Here is a 20,038-nt window from a genome sequence, read left to right as displayed (position 1 = left end):
CACCAATTGTGTCTGTCACCCGTATGAACTCCACCAGATGTGCAGTTAGTTCATATAGGTCACAGCACCGGCATTAACATCACCCCATGTGCGTGGAGTTCATACACCTAATGACCTGTAGGAGGTTCAACAAATTTGCCTGTCCCCTGTATAAACTCCACCAAATGTGCCGTGAGTTGCTATAGCTCACCATACCTGTACGAACATCACTGCATATACATGGAGCTTACTCAAGTGGATGGAGTTCATACAACTGTAGTGACCTGCAAGACATTCACCTAATGCGCGTGGTACATGTATGAGCTCCACCAAATGCGCATAGAGTTCCTGTATGAACACGGCCACATGTGCATGGAGCACATACAAACGGATGGCGTTCATACACCCAGTGACCTGTAAGTTTTACCAAATGTGTCTGTCCCCTGTATGAACTCCACCAGATGTGCAGTGAGTTCATATCGGTCACAGCACCCGCATTAACATCACCCCATGTGCATGGAGCTCATGTATATAACCAGTAAGTTTCGCCAAATGTGTCTGTCCCCTGTATGAACTCCACCAAATGTGCAGTGAGTTACTACAGCTCACCGTACCTGTACGAACGTTACTGCATATACATGGAGCTTACTCAAGTGGATGGAGTTCATACAACTGTAGTGACCTGCAAGACATTCACCAAATGCGTGTGATACATGTATGAGCTCCACCAAATGCGCATAGAGTTCCTGTATGAACACGGCCACATGTGCATGGAGCACATACAAACGGATGGAGTTCATACACCCAGTGACCTATAAGTTTCACCAAATGTGTCTGTCCCCTGTATGAACTCCACCAAATGTGCAGTGAGTTGCTATAGATCACCGTACAAACGTCACTGCATATACATGGAGCTTACTCAAGTGGATGGAGTTCATACAACTGTAGTGACCTGCAAGACATTCACCAAATGCGTGTGGTACATGTATGAGCTCCACCAAATGCGCATAGAGTTCCTGTGCATGGAGCACATACAAACGGATGGCGTTCATACACCCGGTGAACTGTAAGAGTTTCACTAAATATTTAATGTTAGCTGTATGAGCTCCACCAAATGCGCATTGAGTTCCTGTATGAACACGGCCACATGTGCATGGAGCACATACAAGCGGATGGAGTTCATACACCTGGTGACTTGTAAGAGTTTCACTAAATATTTAATGTTAGCTGTATGAACTCCGCTAAATGCGCATTGAGTTCCTGTATGAACATGGCCACATGTGCATGGAGCACATACAAGCGGATGAGTTCATACACCTGGTGACGTGTAAGAGTTTCACTAAATATTTAATGTTAGCTGTATGAGCTCCACCAAATGCGCATTGAGTTCACATGTGCATAGAGTTCATACACCCGGTGACCTTTAAGAGTTTCACTAAATATTTAATATTACCAGTATGAACTCCACCAAATGCACATTGTGTCCACGGCACCTTTTATGAAGTCCACCACATGTGCGTGGCGTTTATGCAGGCATTCTGTCATGTATGAACTCCGTGGAGTCAATATCGTGTAGATATAGTGAGTAATATGCGTGAGGTTCATACAGGGGCAGGACATGCCTGTACTACCAAATACGCGTGGGATGTATACAAATAGTAAATGTGCAAGTGTTCATATACCGTATGAACTCCACCAAATGTAGCGACACGTATGACCTCCCTGATGCCAACGTGAAGTAGTCACATGTGAACGCACGTCCTCTGCACCACGTGAGCATGATGGGTTACCAGGGGGCCGGTACAAACTATACACCCGCTCGTTTGAAGCGCACATCAAAAAACATTTACAGAAAGAAAATGCATTTATCACAAAGTCCCTGTACATGTAACTAATGCACTCTTTTTGACACGTATTTCCTAAACTTACACTTCATGGGATTTGTTTTTTTTTTTGTTTTTTTTTTCCGTTCCGACGTGAATGAATGTACTAACTTTAATACAATTTGTACATCTATCGGACCTGAAGCCATCGCGTGATAAACCAACTGCAGTAGGAGGACGCTGAGACAGGTATAATATACACATACAAAGATCGGTATAGTGGATTTAGAAAAACGCTTTTCTATTCGTCTCCACGGATGAAAGGTCTCGTCTAGCGTCATCGGATATATTTTTGGTGTGTATTCTCAGCTCTAGACAGAAGCGCACTACACCCCCGCCCCGCTAACTATACACTTATCTGACCAAGCTTGCTACACGAGTGTCACACAAAGCCTTCGTCTTATCTTACACAGCTCCGCGCTTTAATTACAAGTCTATTTCAAGAAGGGGAGTGGATGGTCTAAGAAGTGCCGTGATTCAGCGTGGTGGATATGTGTAAGGCGTAAATAGCACAGATCATGGTTGCAATCTAAAGGAAAGGAAAAAGACCACAGTGCCGTGAGCTAAGCGGTGAAAGGATCGTCCGTCTACAAAAGCATTTACATTGCGAGCGACTGATGCATGAAGGCAAGTTCAATGGCGTCTGTGTTTTTAGGCACCGTGTTGATGTGACGGGATGGGTGGTGATGTGTCCGGCTGGAACCTTTTCGGGGGTGTGTAAGCAGTCATGGTGGATTTACAGAGGGGCAAAAATAGTGTCGACTTCAGCAGCGATGCCTGCAAAATGACCACAAAAAAAAAAAAAAAAAACAGCTGCCGAAAGGAAGAAAAACTAAAAAAAAAAGGTGTGACACGGAGGAGGGCAAACACGGGATGATCCTCTGTGTCTGTGCGCGGGCTGGTCGCAAGTTGGAGAAGAAAAAGACACAGAGGGGACGAGATAGCAAGAGTGGCGCCCTCTACAGTCTAGATGAAGTACTCCTTCTTTTCCTCGGCGTGCGCGTGGTTGCCCTCGGCGTTGATGATGGCCGTGTCGGCGTCGGGTGCGTCGTCCGCTCCTTTGGCCTCGTTAGTCAAATACGTTCCTGCGGGGGAAACATTTTTTGAAAATGTGTTTGACTACTTTTGAAAAGCACTTTTAAAGATAAAGTTGTCATGATCTCACATGCCAGTTGGGAATTCATGTTTAGTTTCCTTAGTTGTGTATTATTTCCTTTCCAGCACTCCTTATTTTGTTTACACTTCTTGTTTGCTTCCACCACTTCTCTTGTCTGGGCACTGGCTCCCTCACCCGTCCCTGATGGCCAATAAGCGGTCACCTGCCCCTGGTTGCTAATCAGGATGCTTTTCATTCCAGCTCTGATCTCAGGACAGTGCTGGATCAGTTTGCATTGGTTTTCTTTGCACCAAAACCTGCTGCATAGCTTTCCCTATGCTTCCTGTGCATGGTCACTTTTGTAATTCCCTACTGCACTATTTCTGTTTACCCAAGGTAAAAGGTTTTACTTGCACTTTGCCTGCTGTCTCAGCATGCTGGGGTCACAACCAACACATAAGTGGATTAACAGGACATCTCAACAAAACATACACCTTATACATCTTTTATGTTCTTTATTTGTTAGCGGAAATATCTTTAAAAACAACAACAAATGTGATCCAAGCATGGTACAACTGATTACAAGCATAAAAAAATAACGATTATGTAATGCCAGTTCAACAAGCAGCAAATCATGTATTTGTATGGTCACTGAGAAAACACAATTACAAAAATACTAATTATTTCAACAAAGAAAATGTATTAAACAAAAGTGACAAATTATTTTACAATTAAACATGTATCCTTGGGAAAAACAAATTATATTGTAAAACCTATTTTATACTTAGTTTCTTTTGATTTTTGTGCTTACTAGTCGGGCAACTAAAATTTAACCAAGGACGTTTATTTATCCCCCCCCCCCCAAAAAAATAAAAAAATAAAAAAGTGTGTGTGTGTATATAAATTGGCTGTGCAATAATTAACCAACATATTCAATACAATTATTAGGAGTATATTGCACATTTAATTATTAGCTGATGATTTCCCATTTGAATATTTATTGATTTAAGTTTGCAAAAGAATGAGCTATTCATCTAATTTCAGTCAGTTTAAATGGCTTAATATTCATTTATTGATTACAATTAGCAGGTGAATGAGCGATTTATCTAATTTAAATGGCTTAGTATTTATTTTATCTTATTTATCTATTACAATTAACAATTGAGCGAGCCGTGTATCTAATTTAAATCCATTTGATTGGCGTTATATTTATTGAATTTCTGCACCAACAAGTCAGTATTTCAAAATTTATAACAAAAATTCTACACCCAATCTGAAAACCTGGTTGTTGAATGTTGTCAATGCACTTTGAGCAAAGGAATTTGAACAGCAAGTTCCCGCTGGCCTTCAGGGATTCACTACAGCGTAGTTAGTTCCTTTCTTTTTGTCCTTCACAGCAGATACTGCATATCTTTCTGCTGCCACCTGGGGATCAGGGGAGCACTGGGAATGTCTAATGGGACAAGCAAGCGGATGTGATCCGAGAAGGTCAGTGAGCCTTGAGAGACAGTAGGCGGCTGGTCCGCCGTGGGCTTTTACCTTTATGCCTGGCCAGGTATCTTCCCAGCACAATGATTAAACACAAGGTGACGAACACCACCACTGCCACCACTCCTCCGATCAAGGCGTGGTCCGTTCCGTGATGGCCCAAAGCGTTGGGATCTGTGGAGACGGAAGAGGAGGTTCTAATCAGCAAAACGAGGTAAAAGACACATGCAGTCTGGAGAAAAAAGGGGAGTTAAATAGTTCTCTCATGGTACCATGGGAGATGCGAACCACGCTAGGTGAATAAATGATCACACATAAAATAAGGAGGACAATTATTGTTTGTTGTCCCTGCTTCTTGATGAGGGTGTTAGAAAATTTGAAGTGTTAATGATCTTTGTGCAATAAGCCATTAAAGCGGGGGTGTCATTATAGCTCACGTGCCAGATGGAGGAGAATGGACTGGTAAAATCATGGCATGATCATTTAAAAATAAAGACAACTTCAGATTATTATTTTTTTTTGGTTTAAAAACAGAACAAGGACATGTTCATGTTGCGGTTAAAAGTATTGTATTTGTCAGTTATACTTTCTGAAAAAATGTAATGTTCATCATAATTGGTGGAATTGAGTGTGGCAGAGTTTTAATATGCTCCCCATGGTGTTATTTTTTAATCTATCAGAAGAAGAAATGAGTAAGGATATTAATAAATGACAGAATTATATTATTGTAATTTACTAATTGTCCTCAACTGATATACTGTACAAATGTAGTAGCATCATCAACAAAACTTGTGAATTTGGACTCATTTCAACTTAAGCAATGTGTATTATTACAGTGGAACCTCGATTTACGAGCCCCTTGTTGTACGAACTTTTCAATTTGTGATCTGCAGACCAGAAATAAAAATGCTTTTGCCGTACGAACTTGTCTCAGTGTACAAACGTTTCATCCGCCTCGCCGCACATCCATTGTGGGCGGGCGGATCGAACTCCGTGCACAGTCAGTCAGATAGCTACTGTGCTCAGTGCTACTCTGCATGCTCGTTAAGTGTTTTAGTCTATTATATTTAACATTTTTGTAGTTTTGCTAGTTCAATATGAGTCCGAAGAAAGCAACGGACAAGCGATGTGGGGTTTCAAACATTCAGGAAGTATCCACAGTGTCGTCGGTACCGCCCTGTCCTGCCAAGAAGATTAATGAATAAGTTGCGGATTTGATTTTTTAAATTCCTAATCATTGTAGCGACCTGGTTGTTAAGGTTTATGATTTCAAACTGAATGCAGCACAGGAAAAGTGACAGTGTGTGTGCGTGTCAGCAGGGTGGCTGAATAGGAGGACAGTTCAGCTTGTTGTTGTTTTGACTTTTGTTATTAAATAGAAAGTTGATCCATAACCCCCTTGTTATGTTTGTTTGATGTACAGTACTGTATATCGCTTTGTACTGTGTACAAACGTGAACTCATTATTCATGTATGTGCGTGTCAGCAGGGTGGCTACATTGGAGGACAGTTCACATTGTTGTTGTTTTGATTTTTGTTATTAAATAGAATGTTGATCCATAACCCCCTTGTTATGTTTGTTTGATATACAGTACGGTATATCGCTTTGTATTGTGTACAAACGTGAACCCATTATTCATGTTTACATTCTTTCTTATGGGGAAATGTGTTTCAATTTATGTATTTTTCTACATACAAACTGTTCAGAAACAATTAATTTCATAACTTGAGGTTCTGCTGCATATGATTTCAGGGTCGTCTTATACTTGGATCTATATGGTTCGTTACATTATAGTGTGCCACCTGTTGGTTTGGCAGCCTGCAATTGACATTGTTCATTACATTTTTATGGTTTCACGAGAGTTGTTTTGACAGTGTAGGGAGGATAAAATTATGTTATTAAAAAATACCCATACACAATTTAATCATACATGCCCGCCGCTTCTCTCTTCCCATTTCTCCTCCCATGTGGCCAAATTGAACAGCTGGCTTGCGCGCGCTCCATAAGCCTCCATGGTGTGAGTGACCAGGCCTTCACACTTCACTGCCTCCCAGCGGACAAACAAACGCCTGCCGTAATGACACGCACACACACACAAACACACCCGCGCGCACGCACGCACACAGTCACTGGCGCTTAGCAGGGTTTCACAGTACCGCTGTTCTGCATGGTCAGTGGAGCAAGGAGAGAAGCGATGTTCCCCCCCATGGTGGCGTCTCTGTTCCTCATTGTGTCACCACCTCAGACACATTTAGTCCCACCCCTCGATGCTTAGAAGTGGGAATATTGCCCACAAAATACTTGCTTGAGGATACAACAATTGTCCATATTTGCTTCATAACAGTGGTTCTCAAAGTTTTTTTCCCCCAAGTACCACCTTAGAAAACAGTTGTCTCCCCAAGTACAGGACCAACATTAAAATACAGCCGTGCAGTAGTCCTAAGGATTCATTAAGAACAAGGCAGAGGTTGTCTTTAATATTTTTGGCCACTGTAACATTTGAACAGTAACACCATGTTTGAATATTGAATTGATTCTTTGGCGTACGGTTAATTGAAGCCTGCCGTATCACTAGTGCAGGGCTATTCAACTACAAACCCCATTTCCATATGAGTTGGGAAATTGTGTTAGATGTAAATATAAACGGAATACAATGATTTGCAAATCATTTTCAACCCATATTCAGTTGAATATGCTACAAAGACAACATATTTGATGTTCAAACTGATAAACATTTTTTTTATTTGCAAATAATCATTAACTTTAGAATTTGATGCCAACAGTACGTGACAAAGAAGTTTGGAAAGGTGGCAATAAATACTGATAAAGTTGAGGAATGCTCATCAAACACTTATTTGGAACATACCACAGGTGAACAGGCAAATTGGGAACAGGTGGGTGCCATGATTGGGTATAAAAGTAGATTCCATGAAATTCTCAGTAATTCACAAACAAGGATGGGGCGAGAGTCACCACTTTGTCAACAAATGCGTGAGCAAATTGTTGAACAGTTTAAGAAAAACCTTTCTCAACCAACTATTGCAAGGAATTTAGGGATTTCACCATCTACGGTCTGTAATATCATCAAAAGGTTCAGAAAATCTGGAGAAATCACTGCACGTAAGCAGCTAAGCCCGTGACCTTCAATCCCTCAGGCTGTACTGCATCAACAAGCAACATCAGTGTGTAAAGGATATCACCACATGGGCTCAGGAACACTTCAGAAACCCACTGTCAGTAACTACAGTTGGTCGCTACATCTGCTAAAAGGTACATACAGGTTTTGGAGCAACATATGTTGCCATCGAAGCAACGTTACCATGGACGCCCCAGCTTATTTCAGCAAGACAATGCTAAGCCATGTGTTACATCAACGTGGCTTCATAGTAAAAGAGTGCGGGTACTAGACTGGCCTGCCTGTAGTCCAGACCTGTCTCCCATTGAAAATGTGTGGCGCATTATGAAGCCTAAAATACCACAACGGAGACCCCTGGACTGCTGAACAACTTAAGCTGTACATCAAGCAAGAATGGGAAAGAATTCCACCTGAGAAGCTTAAAAAATGTGTCTCCTCAGTTCCCAAACGTTTACTGAGTGTTGTTAAAAGGAAAGGCCATGTAACACAGTGGTGAACATGCCCTTTCCCAACTACTTTGGCACGTGTTGCAGCCATGAAATTCTAAGTTAATTATAATTTGCAAAAAAAAAAAAAAGTTTATGAGTTTGAACATCAAATATCTTGTCTTTGTAGTGCATTCAATTGAATATGGGTTGAAAAGGATTTGCAAATCATTGTATTCCGTTTATATTTACATTTAACACAATTTCCCAACTCTTATGGAAACGGGGTTTGTACATAATGAAGAGGGCTGCAGTTTCAAGAGCCCAAAGGGCTCAGGGGCCGGACATCGAAATTTGGATGTTTCGTCAGAAAGTGCCCTCGCAGGTTATATTCCTTTGAGAGTGTGTTTACTTCATTGAAAAGTAAACACATCAGATTTCACATCGCACTGTCAATGAATTAATTATTCTGCCTCGCTACTTGTTTCCAGCGTGTGTAGCTAAACCGGTAGTTAACAGCAAGAAGAAACAGAAGCTCCAGAAGTTTTGTTGAGGCTTGATGTTCCTTCTTTTGAAATGTTTTCCTTCCTTAGTTTAATTTTTTTACACTTCTTCCTTAATTTAGGTTTGTAAGACTGAAAATATCAACATAAAGTAAACGTTACAAACGTATAACGTTCATTGTGTATTTTAAATAATGTCCACTGTGTTTTTTAAAAAACAGATATTGACACATAGAAATGAAACATTATCTACATCAAACATTGAACACAATGTACAGGCATGTGACTCATCACAATTAAACCTAAGGTGTAGCATTATTAACCTCTCAGAAACAAAAAAAACAACTCGACCACAAATACAAAAGACACCACAAAGTCAGCATTTTTTCTACAAAATAATCAATCAATCAATCAAAGTTTATTTATATAGCCCTAAATCACGAGTGTCTCAAAGGGCTGCACAAGCCACAATGACATCCTCAGCTCAGATCCCACATCGGGGCAAGAAAAAACTCAAAATAAGCCAAATATCTTTATGCACAATATTTACATACAAAGATTCGACCAAGTTTCATAATGAAGCTTACACGTGTGGATTTCTACCATTGTTGCTGCTTGTCTGGAACAATGTGTCCCTCGCTTAAAAGGTCCAACAGGAAACAATGACTCAAGCACTTGCTTGCAGAACATTCATATTTTGTTGTTTAGTCGGATTTTTGCAATTTATTTGGATTTTTTTTCAAGGTTGAATGAATAGTCTTCTTCTCCTCGCCCCACTGCTGCTTCATTGTGACACATATGCCTCCCTGTTGCCCCCTGCGGGGTAGCGGTGGTACTGCATACATGAGCCACCCTAGTTTGAATGGTTTCATCATTTGGGCGATATTAGGCGGGCCAAATAAAAAGCTTTGGCGGGCCGGATGTGGCTCGCGGGCCGCCAGGACTACATTAGTGGCCTGCGTACCACTGCTCTATGATATAAAATACATTTAAGATAAGTGACTATTATTGCATGAATCAAATTGACACATTTTGTTCATATTCTCTGGTTATTGCTTTGATACAGGACAAAAATCTATTCGACATGTGAAAAATACTGTGACAGGTCTTCGTACGCCAATAATCCTTTTATAATTCAAACCGCAGCAAAATAAGCGCCAAAAAAAGATGCAAGTGACAGTGACCACTTTGATAAAGAAGGTGAGGAATAAGACTGATAAATAACTCCTAGCAAAGTACAAACTGTGTGGCTCTCCCCTCCTTTCTCTCTCTGCAAATCATTCATTGTTTTTGTCATTTATATGCATTTTGCATTGTTTTCTTTGTGTAAAAATATAATAATGCTTTATTGAATGTGTTTTGTCTTCATATTTTTGGTTGTCTAAATGCATTAATTGAACTTTCATGTTCTCTTATGGGAATTATTGCTTCGGTTTTTGTCTACTTACTAACGGAAATGGAGGCACTACTGTACCAACTCATAATACTTTTGACTTAGAACAGTCGTTCCTGGAAGTCTAATGGTTAATTGAACACTTTGAACTGGTCTTTTTATACATTTGATATTTGACTTTAGATTCCCTCAGCTACTGTCAGGTACCATTACAAATCAGGGCACTGAAAGACAATTATTGCAAATTTGGAACTAAGAGTGAACATTAAGTTATTTAGTCATTTTTCTGGTATTGCAAGGAATAGTTATTGCATTTAGTGCTCATGTGTGTATAGTAAAATACAATTGTCAAAGCTGTGTGACAAAACACTGACTGAAATTGTTGGTTTGACAAAAAAAACAACCCAGGATTGTGGAAAATACATTTTGTATGTCTTGACATGATGTTGTAATACAGGGTCTCTGCAGGTTTCAACAAGTTCAATTTAAGACTTTTTAAAACTTTTTTTAACATGTTGAGTAAATGTGATCTCATTGTTATTAATGCTGTTTCTGTGTATCATGAGAAGAGAGGCTTGCCGTTGTTGTTATGCGCCTCCAATAGGTTATATACGGTAGTGCCGGTTCATCCGCGCTATCGTCAGGTGATCTCTTCCGGTTCACTGCGCGCCAGGAAATGACGTCCCACACACAGAAAAGTTCAATGGAGTTGTGTTCTTTTTCCCACAGTTACCGATGTTTTGTTTCCCGGTGCTGTGAGAAATTGTACTGAACCATTCTTAAAATAAACCATCATCTTTCATATATATACAACTGGAGTATTCATTGAAGATGAATGAAGAAGGAAGAAACCCAACAGGTTATGGGCCCAGACGTGCAACGGGAGGAAGATGGCAGCGCCTGATCTTCGATGGAGGCGAGGACAACTACGAACTTTGGGAAGTAAAATTTCTTGGTCACATGAGACTTGAACGTTTAAAGGACACAATACTTTCCTCCGGTGAGGTGGACCCAGAGAAGAATGCAGAATGCTTTGCAGAGCTAATCCAATTCCTAGACGACAAAAGTCTGTCGGTGATGAGAGACGCTGCTGACGATGGTCGCAAAGCACTACAAATTTTACGGCGCCATTATGCCAGTGATGGTAAGCCAAGAATTATTTCCCTGTACAACGAATTGTGTTCCCTGAAGAAAGACTCAGAAGAAACTATTACAGACTACATCATTAGAGCTGAAAAGATAGTGACTGCTTTAAGAAATACAAAGCAAGTAATATGCGATGAGTTGAGCATTGCTATGGTTCTGCGGGGCCTACCGGAACCATACAAACCATTTGTCATTCACATGACACAGAGCAACGATGAAGTGACTTTTGTGGAGTTCAAGAGCAAACTACGAAGCTACGAAGAGACAGAGAAATTTGAACACAAACCAAAATCAGACAATGTAATGAAAGTGGACATAGCGTCAGCGACCTGTTATGGATGTGGGAATCGTGGACATTTTGCGAAAAATTGTCCCCACAAAACAACACCAAAGTGGTGCAACTACCACCGAAGCACAACACATACAGACGCGACGTGCAGAAGAAAAACCAAGCCTGACTCTGCTAAACAAACTATGGAGAAAGAAGAAGATTCAAAGGAAATTGGCACCTCCTTTGTGTTCCAAGCCAGTCATTTGGTGCTTCCAGACGGCATCAAACAAAATGGACTGATGGTGGACTGTGGGGCGACGTCACACATAATCACTGAGAAGAGCAAATTCACACGATTTGATGAGACTTTTAACCCAAACAAACACTACATGGAGTTGGCCGATGGAACAAGAAAGAACAACGTGGCGCTGAAGAGAGGCGATGCAGTGGTTCTTCTACGCAACACGGAGGGGAGAAGCGTCCCCGTCACACTGAAGAACGCCTTGTTCATCCCAACCTACCCACAAGACTTCATGTTGGTGAAAGCAGCCACGACTAATGGAGCTCAAGTGATCTTCTGAGAAGGACAAAACCGGCTCATCACGAAAGAAGGAAACACCTTCAAGATAGAAGTACACGAGAGACTGTACTACCTCAAAACGGTAAACCATCTAAAACTGTATGATGATTCTGTGCATGACATGATGTAAAAAGACAAAGTGAACCTATGTTGTGATGTGAAAACATGGCACGAGATCTTGGGGCACTGCAATGTGAATGATGTGTTGAAGCTTCAAAATGTTGTGACAGGCATGACAGTTACAGGAGATGCAAAAATAGAATGTGACATTTGTACGCAAGGAAAATTCAATAACACTAGGAACAAATTACCTGATGTCAAAGCTAGTGCACCCCTAGAGCTGGTGCACACTGACCTGGCCGGTCCCATTGGCCCCATTGGATTAGATGGGCATAAATATTCAGTCTCATTTACTGATGATTATTCAGGGGCAGTATTTGTTTACTTCTTGAAAAATAAGAGTGAAACTACCCTTGCGACAGAGAAGTTCATTGCAGACGTTTCCCCATATGGCAACGTAAAATGTATGCGCTCAGATAATGGAACTGAGTTCACTGGAAACGTTTTTCAAACACTTTTGAGAGAGAAAGGTATCAGACATGAAACCTCATCACCTTATTCTCCTCATCAAAACGGTACAGCTGAAAGACAGTGGCGAACACTGTTTGAAATGGCAAGGTGTATGCTACTAGAAAAAGAGTTACCAAAAACATTATGGCCTTATGCTGTTCAAAGTGCCGCCCACATTCGGAACAGATGTTACAATGACAGAACAAAGAACACACCATATTTCATGCTAACTGGAAAGAAGCCCAACATTTAAAAAATGTGGGTGTTTGGTTCGTAGTGTTACGCATACACTCACAGTCACAAGAAACTTGAACCAAGGTGGGAGAAAGGAGTATTTGTGGGCTATAGTAAAAATAGTCCAGCATACTTGGTCTATGATCCACAGTCAAGAAAGGTGTCAAAACACAGACTGGTAAAATTCACCAAAAAGAACACTGCAGAAAAAGAGACACAAACAAATGCGTATAACTTGGAAATCCCAGATTGTGAAAGCAATGAAACCAAACTACCTGACACTGTGTCAGAAAAATCAGTGAGCATCAAAAATACAAACTGTAGCTCAAAATGATGTTGATAACCAAACACAAACTCTGGAAGTAGAGGAAGATGTGGTGTTAGATGATGCCACAACTAACATAGAGACTAGAACAGAACAAAGAGGTCGTTACCCAAAGAGAGAGAGAATTGTTCCTCCAAAATACTTAGAGGAATATGTAACAAACATTGATGATATCAATGAAAGCCATGACGTTATTGATCACTGTTGCAGGGCAGTGTGTGGAGTCCCACAGACGTATAAAGACACCCTGATGTCATCAGAGGCAGCCAGCTGGGAAAAAGCCATGAAAGACGAGTTGGCATCTCTCAAAGAAAATGACACATTTGAACTAACAACATTACCAAAAGGGAAAAATACAGTAGGCGGAAAGTGGGTTTATGCTCTCAAAGAAAACACAGAGAAAGGACAGCTTTTCAAAGCTAGATATGTTGCCAAAGGATACAGTCAAACTGAAGGTATAGATTATCAAGAAACATTTGCACCAACCGCAGACATTACTTCTGTGCGTGCATTGATGCAAATAGCTGTCCAAAATGACCTCACCATCCACCAGATGGATGTGAAAACGGCATATTTACATGCCCCCATTGATGAAGAGATATACCTAGAACAACCAGAAGGTTTTCAGAAAACATCGGACACAGGTGAAAATCTAGTATTTAGGTTGAAGAAATCAATCTATGGCCTAAAACAATCAGGAAGAAATTGGTACAAACTTCTAAATGACCATTTAGAGCGAAACAATTTCAAAAGAAACCTATCTGATAATTGTGTCTACCGAAAACAAACAGAAAATGAAATTGTTATCATCTGGGTGGACGACCTGATCATTGCTGCAAGTAGCAAAGAAGCACTTGAGCAATTCAAAGACACAATGAAAGCCAAATTCAACATGAAAGACCTAGGTAAGATATGTTATTTCCTGGGTATTCATTTTGAACAGAAACAGAATGAAATCAAAATGGATCAAAAGATGTACATACAAAAGATGCTTGAAAGATTTGGCATGTCAGAATGCAAACCTAGAAGCACTCCTTCTGAACAGAAAGTAGAACTGAGCACTACAAATGAAAATGAGTGTGACACTACCGAAGTGGTAAACCCCAAAGAATACCGTGAAATCATTGGTAGTTTGATCTATGCCATGACCTGCACCAGACCAGATATCAGCTGGATTGTTGGTAGGTTATCACAAACATTGGCAAAGCCAACAGCACAGGATCTTGTTGCTGCCAAATGTGTGCTAAGGTATCTCAAGGGTACACAAGACTTTGAACTAAGTTTCAAGAAAAGTGAGGAAGGCCTCAACCTGATTGCATTTAGCGATTCAGACTGGGCATCATCGGTGGAAGACCGACGCAGCACTAGTGGATATTGTTTCGGTCTAACAAAACAAGGTCCAGCTATATCCTGGAAATCAAAGAAACAACCAACAGTTGCATTGTCAACTTGTGAAGCTGAATATATTGGCTTATCCACCACTACACGAGAAAGTATTTATATCACCCAACTGTTGAGTGGCATGGACACATGTTTGTATGATTGTACAACAATTCATGGAGACAATCAAGGGGCTCTTTTGTTGAGCAAAAATCCAGTTAATAGACATAGGTCCAAACATATTGATGTTAAATATCATTTAATTCGTGATGCACTCACTGAAGGGAAACTTTCATTAGTCTACTGTCCTACAGAAGACATGGTTGCAGACAAAACCTACTACAAGAGCCAAGATTGACAAATTCAAATTATTCTTTTTTGGAAACTAATGTGTTTCACTGTTTCATGGTCATGAGATCAAGGGGGGGTGTTGAGTAAATGTGATCTCATTGTTATTAATGCTGTTTCTGTGTATCATGAGAAGAGAGGCTTGCCGTTGTTGTTATGCGCCTCCAATAGGTTATATACGGTAGTGCCGGTTCATCCGCGCTATCGTCAGGTGATCTCTTCCGGTTCACTGCGCGCCAGGAAATGACGTCCCACACGCAGAAAAGTTCAATGGAGTTGTGTTCTTCTTCCCACAGTTACCGATGTTTTGTTTCCCGGTGCTGTGAGAAATTGTACTGAACCATTCTTAAAATAAACCATCATCTTTCATATATATACAACTGGAGTATTCATTGAAGATGAATGAAGAAGGAAGAAACCCAACATAACACCATACTGAAAATAATTTAAAGACCATTTCACATCCATACGGACAAAAAAGTATAAAGACATAAAGGAAAATCAGAGGGCCAGAATGAATTGTAAGTAAATTAATTTATTCACTGCTCTTACACAGTGGAAAACAAAATGGTTAAATTAACAAAATACACCAGAAGCTTCTATAGTGTAAACACATTAGAAAAAAAGATTAGGAAACCTCATAACAGCCATTTTTCAGATTTGTATAGATGTGTTTGCTGCAAAAAGTGCCGTGTGTGTCATATCCAGTGTTTTCATGTCACAACAACCAGAACGTCAGCCACGGTAGAGGAAAGCACGACAATGTATTGTCTGTCAAAGGGACTGTTAGCATCTCTGCTGCTAAAGCTAAATTGTTCACCTTTTGCGGCTGTCAGAATTGGGCAAACCGATAACATCTACTTTACTACCACTGTGTCTGCACAAAGTTGTGACAAACAAACAGAGTGCAGACAGAGCGATTGTCTAAAAAGAAAGAAGGCGATCAAGGCTTGCAAGCCTCAAACAGAATTGGGATGTGAATAATGTGGACAGCATTCACATTTGCTCAGCTAATTTTTTGCATCTGGCGCATATGAATACATTTTTATTTGTTTTTGTGACTCCTTTGAAAACCTATTGCTAACAAACTATTACTTTATGACTATTTTTTTTATTTAAGCATGACAAGATGACATTTGCAAATCTTCCTGGCTTTCCTCACCCCACCATAAACTGAGTGTAAACACTCCGCAGACAACCTTTGTAGCTTTTAATGTCAGTTGCTGTATAAACTTGGAGAAAAGATTAGGCATGAGAAGCTGACCTGAAATTATTGGAATACATTACAGAATTAATATATGAGAATTTTGTTTGTAATAGTTTTACTGCTGTGAGTACACTAGTACCATAAATTAGCGTGTCCTTACTGTATGTACTAGTATGATTTCATTAGTAAACATTTCATATTGATCTTAATTATTGTGTTGAAATCTGGGGTAACAATTACAAATCAAACGTCAACTCTATATTCTTACTTCAAAGGAAGCGATTATAATTGTAAATTATGCGGATTATCATGGCCATACCAATGCTCTGTTTATTAAATTAAAAACATTAAAACTGCACGATTTTGTTGACCTCAACACTGCTATTGTGACGTACAAAGCTCATAACCACATGCTGCCTCTGTGTCTACGGGAGAGGTTCAAACCCAGAGAGAATCCCTATGACCTCAGAGGTTCAGCTGTCTTTCAGAAAGCAAACATAAAAACGAGCTTAAAAAGTAGATGTGTTTCTGTCAGAGAAGTTCAACTGTGGAACAGCTTGGATGATTCTTTAAAATGTTCCAGTTCCATTCACACATTTAAAAAACACTTTAAGACCAATGTCTTGAAAAAATATATCACTCTTGAATCAACACTGTAGTATAGCGGTATAGCTCGGTTGGTACAGTGGCCGTGCCAGCAACTTGAGGGTTCCAGGTTCGATCCCCGCTTCCGCCATCCTGGTCACTGCCGTTGTGTCCTTGGGCAAGACACTCTACCCACCTGCTCCCAGTGCCACCCACACTGGTTTAAATGTAACTTAGATATTGGGTTTCACGATGTAAAAGCGCTTTGAGTCACTAGAGAAAAAGCGCTGTATAAATATAATTCACTTCACTTCAATACTATGATCAATGTTAATTAAAAACTAAATGTGAGATATAAATAATAATGGAAGTATAATTGTTTGTATATAGTATATAATTGGTGCAAATGTTTAACACGTGTACAAGGATATATCACATGCCTTTACTGTGTATATAATTTAACTGTGTTTATGTTGTGTATAATGTGTATTTATAATATGTTGTACAAAGGACATTTCATAATTTTCGGAAGTTCATCTTGTACTTGACATTGTTTATAGGGTTAGGCGCAATAAGTGTTCAACTTCAGCCTAAACCCTTTCGGTCTGCAACCTTTTCTTTTTCAATCTATGAATGTACAACTGTTTGTTTATTTTGTTGACCATTGACACGAAGAATAATAATAATAAACTAATCTCCTTCAGCAATTGGCACCACTTTACCCACATAACACTCCTTTTGAGGGGCTTAGGTTGATCTTTCTATAGTTGTGCAAGTGTTTGTGGCGTTTCAGCATCTTTTGACACAGACTTATCTCCAATTGTTTACTTTCACATTATCATTCCATTTACTTTCACCGCCATGTTTACAAATGCTTCTCTTCGATGGCTCCACATCCGGGTCCCAAACACTTAATACGTTTCCATCTAACTGCTTCAAGCATACATCAAATTGATCATTGCGGAGCCACAAATCATTGAACTTGCACTTACCCATCTTATGCAAGTAATTTGCTGTGGGCTTTCTTTAGTTTACTCCGCTGCTATGCTAAGCTGTAAGAACAGACTTATGGCACGCAATACATTCCGACTTTAGTTCGGTTTTGTACTTGCGTAATAGCGTCCTCAAAAATTGAAACATCTAAAAGCAAGAATGAAGATTATACATGTTTTCAATACAAGTGACGTTAATAGATTTGTAAAACCTTTCAAAATCACATTTAAGACCTTTTATGAGATTTTAAGGCCTTAAATTCAAATTGTTGGATTGAAAACGTTTTAAGACTTTTCAAGAGCCCGCGGATACCCTGTAATATGATCACAAAGCTTCTCTCTGTGATTTCATGAAAGCATAGCAGAGCAAACTTCTCCTCCAATATTTATACCGCTCTCCTTGTCCACCGGCCTTGTTGAATAAATCAAAGAAGTTTGCGGCCACTGACTCCGCCAAAAGTGTTTCAACTAAATCCTGATTTGATGGCGGTATCATGCTTGCGGCCTCCTTCAGGGCCCTGCTCCACGGTCACCCTCCAAACAAGAGGATAAGAATATCAGTGGATTGAACAATGGTTAAAAAAACTGTTAGTTCACTTCTTTGGGTGTTTATTAAATTCCAGTAATGGCTGACATTCAAATATGTGACGCTATGTTCTGGGTTGTTTTATATTCGGGATCTGGAGATGTGTCACTTATTACTGACTTCTTACTTAAAAATAAGTAATAAAAACGCAGAGGTGTCCTATATACAAAGCCGTCTTATATCTTTGCACCTCCTGGTACCCTAGCACCTCCAAAACCCTCAAATCTAAACTCCAAACATCTCAGAACAAGCTAGTCAGGTTACTTCTAGACCTCCACCCCAGATCCCACCTCACTCCTACCCACTTCTCTAAAGTGGGCTGGCTCAAGGTGGAGGACAGAGTTAAACAACTTGCACTGAGCCTAGTCTATAAAATCCACTACACCTCCCTGATACCGAAGTACATGTCAAACTACTTCCTTAACGTAAATGACCGCCATAAGCACAACACCAGGGGGAGCTCCACTAACCACGTTAAACCCAGATTCCGAACTAACAAAGGTCTTAACTCATTCTCTTTCTATGCCACATCAATGTGGAATGCGCTCCCAACAGGTATAAAAGAAAGGGCATCTCTATCCTCCTTCAAAACCGCAATAAAAGTTCACCTCCAGGCAGCTACAACCCTAAACTAACACCCTCCCCGGATTGCTAATAATCAAATGTAAACAATCAAATGCAGACACTTTTTCTTATGCCTTCTGATTTCTCTCTCTCTCTCTCTCTCTCTCTCTCTCTCTCTCTCTCTCTCTCTCTCTCTCTCTCTCTATGTCCACTACTTGCTGTCCATATCCTACCCCCGCCCCCTTCACACCCCTGATTGTAAATAATGTAAATAATTCAATGTGATTATCTTGTGTGATGTCTGTATTATGATGATAGTATATATGATAGTATATATCTGTATCATGAATCAATTTAAGTGGACCCCGACTTAAACAAGTTGAAAAACTTATTCGGGTGTTACCATTTAGTGGTCAATTGTACGGAATATGTACTTCACTGTGCAACCTACTAATAAAAGTCTCAATCAATCAATCATGGGTCAATGCGGTAGTAGCAATGAGCGATATAATCTTTTTGTTGGCAAGAGCATTAACCACTTGAACAAATAATTGCCTCACCTCCAAACAACAACAAAAAACGACACGCAAAACCCTGTCATCGTTGGATTGTGCAGCTTGTACCTAATATTATGACCAATAACTAGACAAAAACATTCATTCATTCATATATTTTTATAATAATATTTAAAGATAATTATCAATACATTTATAATAATATTGCTTTATTGCATAGCATTTAAGTATATCTATTTCAGACTTTTTCCATCTTATATACCCTTTTTTTGCGGATTAGCTGGGATAAGAAGTATGTAAGTTTGACTTTCGTTACAAAATATGGTCTCTTCCACATTACATTTCTAAAATTTTTGTTAAAATTGCATTTCAATTACTATGAAATCTTACATTTTTATCAAAGAAAATGATTGTGGATTAATATTATTTAATTATATGTATATTGTTATAAATGCAATCATTTGATGATTAAAGGTGCCATATGTAGTAAAATGGCCAGAAATGGTTGCCAGAATGTTGCCAGATAAGCAGCCGAATCCGAATCCTACTCCAAGGAACTTCAAATGGCAATCGCCTACGCTGTAGGTTTCTCTTGTTTATGCTTCTTGCAAGAATTTTACTGATGTCGATTATGCAGCAATATTTTCGTCAGGAGTCGGTACAGATTGTTGGCATTACCCTGCTAAAATGTCTAGTTTGACCGCACGGACCACCATCGAAATAATAATATATGTTATATATCGCATAGGCCTACTTTGATAGCAAGTCGAGGCCAACACTAAAATTACCGCCACATTTTGTTTAGCATAACTCCATGTTGCATCCAACCTG

General features: G+C 39.8%; 1 protein-coding gene across 4 annotated transcripts in view; it reads right to left on the bottom strand.

Moving 5' to 3' along the window:
• Positions 1–1,919: 1,919 nt before the first annotated feature.
• cadm2a (cell adhesion molecule 2a) overlaps positions 1,920–20,038 on the bottom strand; it is a 599,539-nt gene continuing 581,420 nt past the window's right edge. For 3 of the 4 annotated variants that reach the window (XM_062048684.1, XM_062048685.1, XM_062048686.1), the window contains 2 exons: positions 4,498–4,620; positions 1,920–2,947 (listed from right to left, as the gene is read on the bottom strand). In XM_062048684.1, coding sequence (XP_061904668.1) covers positions 2,829–2,947; positions 4,498–4,620 — 242 coding nt within the window. In that variant the 3' untranslated portion in view covers positions 1,920–2,828. Of the gene's footprint in view, positions 2,948–4,497; positions 4,621–17,957; positions 18,061–20,038 lie in introns of those variants that run through there. The other variant, XM_062048687.1, reaches the window with a different exon arrangement.

This window comes from Entelurus aequoreus, linkage group LG05 (assembly GCF_033978785.1).
Source record: "Entelurus aequoreus isolate RoL-2023_Sb linkage group LG05, RoL_Eaeq_v1.1, whole genome shotgun sequence".
In the NCBI taxonomy this organism is placed as follows: domain Eukaryota; kingdom Metazoa; phylum Chordata; class Actinopteri; order Syngnathiformes; family Syngnathidae; genus Entelurus; species Entelurus aequoreus.
Note: the sequence above shows the minus strand (reverse complement) of the source record. Positions and strands in the feature narration are given on the sequence as shown.